Source organism: Pseudochaenichthys georgianus, chromosome 17 (genome assembly GCF_902827115.2).
Source record: "Pseudochaenichthys georgianus chromosome 17, fPseGeo1.2, whole genome shotgun sequence".
In the NCBI taxonomy this organism is placed as follows: domain Eukaryota; kingdom Metazoa; phylum Chordata; class Actinopteri; order Perciformes; family Channichthyidae; genus Pseudochaenichthys; species Pseudochaenichthys georgianus.
In genome coordinates, this window is record NC_047519.1 from 5624515 (window position 1) to 5637898 (window position 13384).

At 41.2% G+C, this 13384-nt stretch overlaps 1 protein-coding gene across 1 annotated transcript in view; it reads right to left on the reverse strand.

The window, feature by feature from the left end:
- Window positions 1-13384, reverse strand: part of LOC117462703 (cadherin-6-like) — a 107773-nt gene that overhangs the window by 40945 nt on the left and 53444 nt on the right. The window contains exons 3-5 of the mRNA XM_034104982.2: window positions 5129-5423; window positions 4895-5014; window positions 3972-4145 (exon numbers count right to left, since the gene is read on the reverse strand). Coding sequence (XP_033960873.1) covers window positions 3972-4145; window positions 4895-5014; window positions 5129-5423 — 589 coding nt within the window. The remainder of the gene's footprint in view (window positions 1-3971; window positions 4146-4894; window positions 5015-5128; window positions 5424-13384) is intronic.

Below are 13384 nucleotides of genomic sequence, written 5' to 3' on the forward strand. Positions count from 1 at the left end.
CTCAGTAGTAATGATTTTATGTGCTTTTTTAACGATAAAATTGTTACTCTTAGAAACAAAATGAATGACCTCTTGCCTTTGACCAGTATAGTGTTATCAACAGCTCCCGGAAACGTAAGTTCTAATATTACACTAGATAGTAAACTAGAATGCTTTTCAGCCATAAACCTTGAACAATTAAATTCAATGATTCTCTCTTCTAAACCATCAACGTGTATGTTAGACCCAATTCCAACTAAGCTGTTGAAGGAAGTTTTTCCATTAATTAGCACTTCTTTATTAAATATTATGAATATGTCTTTATTATCAGACTATGTTCCACAATCATTCAAAGTAGCAGTGATAAAACCTCTTCTTAAAAAGCACAACCTCGATCCAGAGGTTTTAGCCAACTATAGACCTATTTCTAATCTTCCGTTCCTCTCAAAAATGCTTGAGAAAGCAGTCGCAAAACAGTTGTGTGATTACTTAAAAAACAATGATTTATTTGAAGATGTTCAGTCTGGCTTTAGAACACATCATAGCACAGAGACAGCTCTGGTTAAAGTCACAAATGACATTCTAATAGCCTCAGACAAGGGACTTGTCTCTATTCTTGTCTTGCTCGATCTCAGTGCTGCATTTGATACTATCGACCATGATATCTTATTGCAAAGACTAGAGCACTTAGTTGGCATACAGGGAACTGCTTTAGGCCGGTTTAGGTCCTATCTATCTGAACGCTCTCAGTTTGTACGTGTTAATGATGAAACACAAACCAAAGTTAGCCATGGAGTGCCACAGGGCTCAGTGCTCGGACCTATTTTGTTCACATTATATATGCTTCCGTTAGGCAATATTATAAGGAATCATTCTGTACATTTTCATTGTTATGCGGATGATCCATCCATCCATCCATCCATCTTCCCCCGCTTATCCGTGGTCGGGTCGCGGGGGTAGCAGTTCCAGCAGAGAGCCCCAAACTTTATTTTCCCTGGCGACATCAACCAGCTCTGACTGGGGGGTCCCAAGGCGCTCCCAGGCCAGCGAAGAGATATAATCCCTCCACCTGGTCCTAGGTCTACCCCTTGGTCTCTTCCCAGCTGGACGTGCCTGGAACACCTCCCTAGGGAGGCGCCCAGGTGGCATCCTAACTAGGTGCCCGAACCACCTCAACTGGCTCCTTTCGACGCGAAGGAGGAGCGGCTCAACTCCGAGCGGCTCAACTCCGAGTCCCTCCCTGATGACCGAACTTCTCACCTTATCCCTAAGGGAGACACCAGCCATTCGGCGGAGGAAACCCATCTCGGCCGCTTGTATCCGCGATCTCGTTCTTTCGGTCATGACCCATCCGTCGTGACCATAGGTGAGGGTAGGAACGAAAATGGCCCGGTAGACAGAGAGCTTTGCCTTCTGGCTCAGCTCCCTTTCCGTCACAACGGTGCAGTAAAGCGACTGCAGTACCGCTCCCGCTGCTCCGATTCTCCGGCCCATCTCACGCTCCATTGTTCCCTCACTCGAGAACAAGACCCCGAGATACTTGAACTCCTTCACTTGGGGTAAGGACTCATTCATATGCGGATGATACTTAACTATATTCATCAATCAAGCCTGATGAAATTAATCATCTAAATAAAATTCAAGACTGCCTCAAGGACTTAAAAACGTGGATGACCTTAAACTTTTTGATGTTAAACACGACCAAAACTGAAGTTATTGTACTCGGCCCGAAGAATCTATGAAACAAACTATCTAAAGATATACTAACTATGGATGGCATTAATTTGGCCTCCAGTGAGACTGTAAGGAATCTTGGTGTTATATTTGATCAGGATTTATCCTTTAACGCCCACATAAAATCAATTTCAAGGACCGCCTACTTCCATCTACGTAACATTGCAAAAATCAGGCATATCTTGCCTCAAAACGATGCAGAGAAACTAGTCCATGCATTTGTTACTTCTAGGCTGGATTATTGTAACTCTTTATTATCAGGGTGTACCAAGAAGTCAGTCAAGTCGCTTCAGCTGATTCAAAATGCTGCAGCTCGTGTACTAACCAGAGTTAGGAAAAGGGACCACATTACTCCTGTTCTGGTTGCCTTACACTGGCTCCCTATAGAACACAGGATATAATTTAAAATTCTTCTTCTCACCTACAAAGCCCTTAATGGGCAGGCGCCATCTTACCTTAAAGAACTCATTGTACCCTACTGTCCTGCTAGGACATTGCGTTCCAAGAATGCAGGGTTGTTGGTTGTTCCGAGAGTCTCTAAAAGTACAATGGGAGCCAGAGCCTTTTCTTATCAAGTTCCACATTTGTGGAATCAACTTCCAGTTTGTGTTCGGGCGGCAGACACCCTATCCGTTTTTAAGAGTGCGCTTAAGACCTTCCTTTTTGATAAAGCTTATAGTTAGGGCTGATTAGATTCAGCCCCTAGTTTTGCTGATTTTGGCTTAGTTTGTCGGGGGACATCTTACTTCTTCCTTCTCTCTGTCTATAGCTGTGTACTCTCATGTTCCCATTAACCCAGCTTCCCCAAATGTCTTTCTTTTTGGTGTCTATATACGCCGGGATCCGGAGTCATGGATGATCCTGCGGTCCTGTGTCCTGGATCGCGAGCCCTGGATCTTGAGTCGTGGCTGTGGTCCTGGATCATAAGTCCCGGATGGATATCCTCGTGGATTCATCTTCCTATTATACACACATGCATTTCCAAACATTTGGACTACCTATGTTGCAAATGTATTATCTTTTCAATTTACACACGGCATCTATTGCACGTATGTCTGTCCTGGGAGAGGGATCCCTCCTCTGTTGCTCTCCCTGAGGTTTCTCCCATGTTCCCTTTAAACTGTGGGTTTTCTCCGGAAGTTTTTCCTTGTACGATGTGAGGGTCTAAGGATAGAGGGTGTCGTTTTCCTCATACTGATATTCTGAACAATATGTGCTGTTGTATTTGCTGTAAAGTGTCTCTAATGTAGGCTATTTTTATTATATGTACAGCACTTTGGCTCGACCAAAAATCGTTTATAAATGTGCTATATAAATAAAACTTGATTTGATTTGATTCTCTGATATGGTTATGTGTAATGGATGTGGCTCAGGGGATAAATACGTGTCGACCAATCAGAGCCATTGCACTCAAATTGTCAAAGTGTTCTTGACAAGATACTTTTCCCCAAATTCCTCCTATTGGCATGTTTACTGTTTTGAAATGTATGTAAAGTTGCTTTGGCTGGATTACATGTAATTAAATGTTCTTTTTTACACTTTCAAATCCAATATTACTAGGACCATGATACAGAAATGACCATTTAATATACAGGAACTCACAAACTAGACACCGCTGACTGTCCAGGTAACAATTTGGCCTCAATTAGCAACTTGTACATACACAGCCCGCCATATACCAGATTGTCACCTTGTCCATCACTGATCCATCATTGAATGAGTTTAACAGAGATGAACAAACAGGGATGAAACTGTCCCCAAGCCCTAACTCTAACTCTGGACCTTGATTCACTTGTGTTTTCCTGTGATATGCCTTTTGCTTCTTTTCCAAATGTGTAATGTAACTGCTATCCTTAAGCTGCTTTCAGACATTGAGGGTTTGTTCTGACAGCTGATACTGTGTACCATATATCACAGGCTAATGCTAACTGTTATAATCTCAACATGTAGCTAAATCTAGACAGATAAGACTTTTAAAATCTACAGATGAAAACTAGCCTCTTGGTTAACTCTGGCACGTTTACAGAAATGTTCATTAATGTGCACTGTCCCTGTTAAATAAATGTATAAATAAAATAAAAGGAATGACACAATTAATGTCATTGCACGTTTTTCACACTCTGAAGATGTTTTCTCCACTCCATTCAGTGTGAAACGGTATGGAAAATAACATGACAACTATGCTTTCTGCTGCTTCTGAGCTGTATAACTAACGAGAGTGTGTGACTCCGTGTTTCATCATGTGTAGGCTGTCTTACTCTGAGTGAAGCGGGGGGGGTTGTCGTTGACATCAGTGAGGGTGATGTTAACCGTGGTGGTCCCAGATAGACCCCCCCTCTGTCCGGCCATGTCCTTAGCCTCGATCACCACCTGGTAATGCTCCCTCTGCTCGCGGTCCATGTCACCAGGACCCAGCGCCGTCCGGATCACACCTGGACAAAGATAACATGCTGCTGATAACATGCTAACACAATCCTACATCATGGTAAACCTTATGCAACAATCAAATAAATCAGATTCAATTGTTTTTTATTAAGGAAAGAATAAAATGCGTTTACGGTTGGTATGAATTAACTTGACTGATTGGTCTGAGAGAGCCGTTAGTGTAAATAACGTGACTGACAGGATATAAATAACAGTATGCTTATTACTACTTTTTCTTACAAGATAAAGTGGGTATAAATGGTTTTGGATAACTTTTGTAGCTAGTGCTTGCTGTCATTCTCACCACTCTTCTGTTCTCACTTTCAGAAATAATGCTTTCAAGGACTAATTATGTCTAATATACTTTCTTATTTTAAATCATAGCGAGGCTACCTTCACGAAAACTTCCTACAAAGGGTTCATCCAATTAGCGCATTTACAAAAAAAAAGATCTTTAAAATGAAGAACAATTATATACAAATCGACTAAATCAAAATCAAAAAAGAAAATTCAAGTAGTACATCTACCTATAATATATTGATCTTTATTTTAAAAATGTATTGTAATGTTGTAATCATACTAGAAATTCCTATTTGTTTTAAAGATGTACCAGTAATCTGATTAAGTATTTCCTATTGTAACTGTAACAGAATATGGTCACCTTTTTCCATTACTATATTAACTACCTAATCCCTTTACATGTAATCTGTTAACTTTCAAGGGTGATGCTGGGGGGGGGGGTTCGAAGAAGACATACCTGTGGTAGGGTCCACAGAGAAGTAGGGGTGTCCCTGGCTGATGCTGTACACCAGCCTGGCGCTGCTCCCATACATACTGTCATCAGCATCTGTAGCTGTCACCTGGATGACTGATGTCCCTGAGAGATGCAAGTAGACATGTCATGACAAATATCCCCAGATCTGGGTCATCCCTGGGATTAATATTGAAAATCATTGAGCTAACAAATGAAAGTCCAGTCAGTCGTGCTTACCGATATCGGACCTTTCCGGCACACTGCCGGTGTAAAGCTCCTTGCTGAAGTGAGGCTCGTTGTCGTTGATGTCGTGCAGTTTGACGGTGAACTCGGTCTCCGGCTCCAGCTTCAGTCCGGTCCGTTTGTTCACCACGGTGGCTCTGAGGATGTAGAAACCCTTCTCCTCGCGATCCAGGCGGCGTGTGGCGTGTAGGTCCCCGTTGTTCTCATCAATGACAAATATAGTGCCCGCCCCCTCGCCCGACAGGACGTACTTTACCAACCCATTTCCCTGGTCCTGGTCCGACTGGAGCTGCACATGGACACAGAGAGAGGAGCGAGTTGAATGATCATCTGAATGCTTAAATGGTTCAGAAACAAACACATGTTGGTCCTAACCTGATCTATCAACTTAGATTTGTTTAGATCTGTCTTATGAAGCTTAGCGCAAGTTCAACCAGGAAGACCATCTTTGAAAAGCAGTTATACAGCACACTGTCCACTACAGTATATCCGTCTGCTACTGGCCTCATTAACAAGGCTCAGGACCCCACTGACACTGACTCTTACCCACCACATAAACACTATGCATTACATCAGGGGTGGGGAACCTTTTTCCTCTCAAGGGCCTTTTCGATTTTTTCAACATCCTCCGAGGGCCGTACAAATTATTGACCTCTGCTTAAAAATACTAAAATCACAGCCCATTTATTTCGCCCACGCACAGCACCAGCCCACCGGGAAAACTCCCGGTATTCCCAATGGCCAGTCCGCCCCTGCCTGCATTACATTAATGCACATCATGTGAGCAAATACTCTTCTTTTTAATACTGTGATCCCTCTGAATATTTTGCACATCTCTGTATAACACTGCTTTTTTTTAATCTGCCCCAGTGTTCATTTCATCAACGAAAACTATTACGAAAGATGTTCGTCAACAACCTTTTTTACATGACTAAGACGAGACGATGACGAGCTAAAAATAGATTCTTGATAACGAAAACTTTGACGAAATGTATTTTTAGTTTTCGTTGACGAGACGAGACGGGACTAAGGTGTTAATGGTGGACTATCAGACATTCAAAATGCAGGGTATTTCCCCCCAATTGTCTGTCTTGTCTGTCAAAATGCATCTTACGTTTCTAACTTGCAATATCATTATTTACGATCTCTTCACTCCAGAAGAGCGATCTCCCTGTGTGCGGGGGGGGCGGGGCCTAACAGACACGCGCAGCGGCACCAGAGCGGCAAACTTTGGGGAACAGCCGGGACGCCAATACGGAAGTGCCACACACTGCAGTTCATACATGGGCCGCTAGGGACTGGTTGCAGAAAGGAGCAATTTCCATAGACCCCCATGTTAAAATTCCAAACTTTACACCCATGGATGCAATAAATATTATTATCAATATAGTAAGAGTACACCTTCATGATTATGAATCTGTGAGTGAATTGTTTTCTAACACGACCCTTTTATTTATATTAGGTCTTAAAGTTTTTGCATAAATTAGGGCGTGGTCACGTTGATGGACACGTACATGCCTCACTGTCAGCGAACAGCAACTTGTCCACTCTGCTAGGCTACAACCATAGAGGCTACAACGTTAGTTAGTCATAGTACTGTACTTGACCCTTTAGCTTTAGCCGTGTTCGTGGTGATTGTGCCTTTTAGGGAATATTGTTACAAATACCAGACAATTAAAATGTCGTGCTGTGCGCTTGAATGTACTAACAGAACTTCCAAGAAGTCTAAAATGATAATATTATACATGTTAACCCCGTTCGCAGGTGTTTGTGTGCTTGGTAGCTTAGCTTGTTACTTATTAGCCAGCTAAGGACGTAACCCTTTATGCATACATATACATTTTAGTTTATGATTCAGCCTTGGGTAAGACTTTTATAGTCTATGGCTATTAATGCTAAACGGGAGCAAATGTTAATAGGGGACCCAATTATCCCAGTGGTGGCCGCCGGAGCTAACGGAGCCGCAGGGGGCTAGCCCACTGCGGCTCCATTAGGTCCGGGCGGTGGAGTCTGTCGTTATAACTGGAGATCAAGGAATGCAGCGAAACGCAGACTTGGTTCGCCTGCTGCTGTAGTATTAGCTAAATAAATGATGTTGAATAAGGCTTATTAAGCTGAACATCGCCACAATTGTTCTGCTATTCTTTCACACACAGTGACGTCACGAGATACCCACAATGCAACGCGCGCCGTATATATATATATATATATATATATATATATATAAATACGCCATTTTCCTGGAGGTGCAAATATCCTGGAGGTGCAAATATAAACAGCTAGCTAACGTAGCCAGGCATAGCGCACTAGGTTTTTTTTCTGAATTAATGACCGAAGAAATCGCTGCATGTCTTCGGATTACATCTCTGGACTTGAGGGGTGTGCTCTAGGTCGTTACCAGCGTAAACTAGAGCTGTGTGGGTTGTCGGATTGCCCTTACAGACTGCCTGCAGATGTATGGAAAAACGACCCCCGAAAGTGGCCTTCGTCGATTTTGGCTGCATCTACGTCTATCTTCTGGAAACACCAGGTGAATACCCCACTTGTCACAATAATATTATCATGCCATTGCATATATGTGGTATTTTAGAGTTGACTAGATATTGATTAAGGCAATAGACTATGATATTCTGCTTGCACCTCGTGTGAAATGGCGGATACCGGAAGTACGTGTCGCCCTCGGCCCAATACCCGTATGTGTGTGTGAAAGAATGTATCGGTACTTCTTTTCTTAACATGTGAATGACAAGAATAACAAAATATAGCTAATTCTCTTGCAGATTGTCTCATTTGATTATGAATGTAACGTTTATATAGGGGAACTACACTGTTAGCAGTAACTTGGTATGCATGTATTTCATGTTCGCTTAGCTTCTTAGCCTGAGCTAGCTCTGTTTACTTCCAGTTCGGAGGCAGCAGGTCCCGCCTCGGCTCCGCCTCTTTGCCCTTATTTGGAGCAGGCGGGATTAGACTCTGACGTTGCTGTCAAGCCGTTAGTGGCCGACTCCGCCTACTAAGGGCTTCTCGGCAACTCTGCAGAATCCTATGGGTGACGTCACGGACACTACGTCCATTTATATATACAGTCTATGAGTGGCACACAGAGATCTGCCGGGGACGGAGCATTCAGAAGTATGGAGACACTTTACAAGGCTCGATGTGGACAAAGCTCGTTTGCCATTAGTGTTTTCGCGTTAGTGCGTTGACACGAGTAGTAGTCTTTCCAAACAGCCGGCCAAAAGGCGTCATATTCAGTCGGAGAAATGCACAATTTTCGACTTCCTTAACTCGTAGCTCTGTTGCCCCAATTACGATTAACGTTATCACATCAGGTGTGCAGAGGTGGGAGAAGTACTCAGATCTTGTAATTAAGTAAAATACCATAGTGTAGGAAGAGTTCCTCAAGTAAAAGTATGATCATCAACATATAGTTAAAGTAGCGACAGTAAAAGTAGTCATTGTGCAGATTGGTCCATTTCAGAATAATATATATGATATGTTTTATAATGATTGATCATTAAAGTGTTCTCAAAGCTGGTGAAGGTGCAGCTAGTCTGAAGTACTTTGTATACTGCAGGTAGCTGGTGGATTTACTCCAGGTGGAACTAAAGTCTGATTCAACACTTGATTATATTTACCATCATTCATCCACATCTGTGAAGTAACTAAAGGTATTAAATACATGCAGTGGAGTAGAAGTACACAATTTACCTATGAACTGTAGTGGAGTAGAAGTACACAGTAGCAAAACATTTAAATACTCCAGTAAAGTACAAGTACCTCAACATTTTACTCAAGTACAGTCCAGTACAATATTTTAACATAATTATATATATTTCATTTATTTCACATTTAAATAAAGCAATTAATTCGGTTAACAATTTGTTAGTTTTTCCCTTTAAAAAATAACAAAAAAGAAATACAAGAATACCGTTAAAGTACCGGATCGATAAGCAGTATCGATAAGACTAGTAGTGCCGTAGATAACCGTAACGATACCCATCCCTAGATATTACACAAGTAAAGTGTTAAGAGAGTGAAATGTTGCTTTACGAATTTCAACACTTGATGCGGTCACATTGATTCCAATGTCAGAAACCTGTATTTGCCGAACTGAATTGGTTTAAAGAGAGAACACATTTTGACTAAAAGTTGACTAAAATGTAATTGTTCATCGACTAAAAGTAGACTAAAACTTTTTGAGTTTTCTTCGACTAAAACTAGACTAAAACGTTTTGAGTTTTCGTCGACTAAAACAAGACTAAAACTATGAAGGATAGAAATGACTAAAATGTGACCATTTTCGTCTAAAGAGTAAGACTAAATCAAAAACAGCTGCCAAAATTAAAAATGATCTGCCCCAGCTCTCCACTAACATATCAAATACACTTTACGTCATATTTTCACTAGAATATAAAGTATTTTTCAATACCATTTTTATATTTGCGGAGGGCACACCACTTTGGATTTATGAAGGCTTGTAATAATCATGAAAATGTGCAGCCATTAATGAAGAGAACACCGACATGGTGGGTCAAGATTACTATGCTTATTGTTGGGATCACGATCACACAGTCCGTGTTTGTTTCATTAATGACTGCCTTGCTGCACGATCGCTTACTTATCATCATACACCTTTTTCCACTTATACCCTCAGCAGTTTGATCGAATTCAGATTCCTCAGTGTACTGAGATCAATCAATGCATACATGTGCAGTAACTCTGAACATGTCTTATCAAAACCCCCATTAGCATCCCTTTTGTGTTTTGTTTGTTTTGTAAATGTAAACTCTCTAACAGGCAGTACATTGTTCTGTATATGCACAGAGTTGGTGGTACATGGACGGAAAGGAAAAGGCCAGAGGAGGAAGGTGACATGTTTATATAAGACAGAAGCCAAGAAGATACAAACACAAAAGAAAGACCAAGAGTCAGCTCAAGACTGAAAAACAAAACAGAAATCTTCTGAAGGCAACAAGCTGCAAATGAAGAGAGAAGCAGAGAGTGTGTGTTGTGCCTGGAGGAGTAAACATCTATGCCGGATGTGTGCTGATATGGGCTGCTCTCGCTGTGATACCTGCGGCAAGAAGTTGCTTTTCTCTGCCTCTGTCTTTGTCTGCATCTCTCCACCTCAAGTGGCTCGCTGTGCACCTTTCATCCCTTCATCCCTGCTTCACTCCTCCAGGCCAGGTCTTGGGGTGAAGCCTTTGATTATATGTGTGTGTGTGTGTGTGCGTGCGTGCATGTGTGTGTGTGTGTGTGTGTGTGTGTGTGTGTGTGTGTGTGTGTGTGTGTGTGTGTGTGCGTGTGTGTGTGTGGCTACCCTAAAACTGTTCCAATACAAATATTTCGTATATCAATTATTTCAATAGATGTAATAAAATGATTGTTACAATACAAATCTGAATAATATCATGTTTTGTTTTTAAATAATTTCATGTTTGAGTGTGTGCGTGTGTGTGTGACGTGTGAGGTTAAGGACACAAGTTCCCTCACTTTTGTTTGCATACAAGTGATTCAGCTGTTGTATTACAATAATTAGCAGTAATGGGTATTCAGCGATTTTTAAAACGTCCAATTTCGTCTTGTAAAGCTTCAACAACAGAAGAGCCACAGACTGAGTCTAACCTTACCAACCAGTAGTGGACATTTTGTTAACATGCATCTCCTTTTACTCTTTTGAGCTACTCTATCAATCCCTGATGTACTGCACAGAGGACATCCTGGTCTTTCCAGTGATATGTCATTGTTAAAATTGCATGCTGGGAAGTTCCTCTTTCTTTTCATCCAACATGGCTGGCATACGAAAAAGAAAATGGTATAGAAGCAGTAGGAGAAGTCAAATATTGTTGAATAATTGTCATTTTTACCATGAAAATCATATATGTTCTTGTTTATTAACATGTGAGGAACTATATAATTAGTTCTGACAGCAATTAAATAATTCAAGTTTTCAAATAACAGCCCATTTATAAATGTCCATTCTAGTGGACGTCAGGACCGTCTTCATGGACTTTATGACTCAACATTGTTGCAGGAGACGGAACTGAAGCAGACATTTTCTGTACCAGAAAGTTCAGGAAGATTCAGATGTTGAGCTCTCAGATGATGAGAGAGATGAGGCTTTCACACCTTGGATAGAAGAGGGTCAAGAAGAAGGGGGGGAAAGGTGCAGGAGGCTCCTTGAGTGCACAGATAGATACATAGAGAGTGAGACAGATAGGGACGAGCTGGAAAGACATGGCCCTCTGTGGACCAAGAGTAGCACGTATGTCTTACAGGGTTGCCAACTTTGGGCACCTGGCTGGAGTGAGATTTTGGTATCATGGGTTTATTTACACATATGAGCACGAAATGACTGCTATCGTGTCAGTAGCGGGACCTTAGCATATATATATAGGATATATATACAATATATACAAATACACAATATTGGACACAGACTATAAAGGGCACACAGTTTCATTCACTAATGAAAGTCAAACACATGTTTGTTTCCACTGTTTTATTGTGTGCCTGTCACGATAAGCAATTAGTTGACTTATTGTACGATAAATAAAAATGAACTCGATACATTTCCATTTACATGAGGATGTGACTAGCAGTTTGAAAGGATGTACTTCAATTAGTATTATATATTATCATTATGTCAGTGGTCTAAATGGTCATACAACGGTGCCGACAATAATTTCCGGGAAAATGTATCCAACAAAATTAATTATCGTGAGAGGCCTATACATGAAACACACACACACAAACAAATCTACAGACTTACTCCAAACTGCCAAACATATTAATTAACACACTCTCATATACTCTTTGACTCTATTTTGGCCTAGTAGAACAATAAGCAGCAGACTTTTACTTTTTATCATTTCTACTGGATCTTAGATCTGCGCATGCGCAATACGGGTCGGCAGTTGCGGCCACAGAGTATTTGTGTTGGGTAATCTATGGTAGGGCTAACCCATACAGTGGGGGGGCTCAAGTCAGTATTTGCAATGTAATTACATACACGCTCCCCTTGACAGTGAAACGCCACGCGTGAGCTTTAGATTATTTCCCTGTCTCAATCCAAATTGAACTGTATGAAATAAAAAGGCACATTTGTCCAATCCTGCTATTTCCCCACAGGTGAAAGAGTTGACCTGCTGAAAGCCCAACCCCTGCAGGGGGGTCTGGGGGGATTCTCCCCCAGGAGATTTTTTGAAATACTAACATAAAATACACATTCTGGTACTCTCTTGAGAACAAAAAAAATAAATCTATTACTACACGACATATTTAAAAAAATGAATGCCATTTTAGTTTTTTGTTACTTTGTTCTGAAAGCTGAACCTGCTGCTCCTCACAGAGAGAAGAGGGAAGAGGCTGTGAATTACTTTGCATTGTGGATAAGGGAGGATAGCCCCCATTGTTCTGTGTGTCAACATGAAAGACAGCCCACACACCTATCAATCATCAAACCGTGGACTACAAGGTCTTTGAAGATCTGGAAAGATTCACCAAAAAACAAGCTAGTTTTTTAATGACCAAATAAACAGCAATATTCAGATCAATTACTTATTCATGTTTTAAATAAAGGTGAATGTATTATTGTATTAATATCACTCTATAACCATAATACGTTACATAGTCTATCTGTTAATTGTGGCTGTCTTTTCAAACTAATATGGTCCCAACGTCCTCTACAGTGGACATACTGTAACATTTTAAAATAAAATAAAATAAAAAAGTCTAAATTGCAAGATGTTTTTTTAACCCTAAATAGGTAGGAAATCACAAAAACAAGCAAATTGGAAGACACTTTTTTTCCTCGGGTCCCCATGCGGAACGTAAAAAAAGGCGTCTACTTCTGCACTAAGGTAGGACACTGGTTAATAATATTGTAGCATGTTCAAGTAACCAAGGGATATAGTAGTTATCAAATAAGTATAAGATGGCGAGCATTAGGCGTGCATGACGGGACGAGTTGTGTCCGTATGTGGAAAAGTCATACTCTCTTATTGCTACTGTATCCGTAGCGCCCCACGCAATAGTTGGGACTGTGTACTGACGTCAGTAAAAAAGGTTTGCCCCCCCAAGCGCAAATGTCAAACTCCGTCTATGGTGTGTGTGTGTGTGTGTGTGTGTGTGTGTGTGTGTGTGTGTGTGTGTGTGTGTGTGTGTGTGTGTGTGTGTGTGTGTGTGTGTGTGTGTGTGTGTGTGTGTGTGACAATTTTAGCTGCTACTTTTCCCACTACCTGTCGA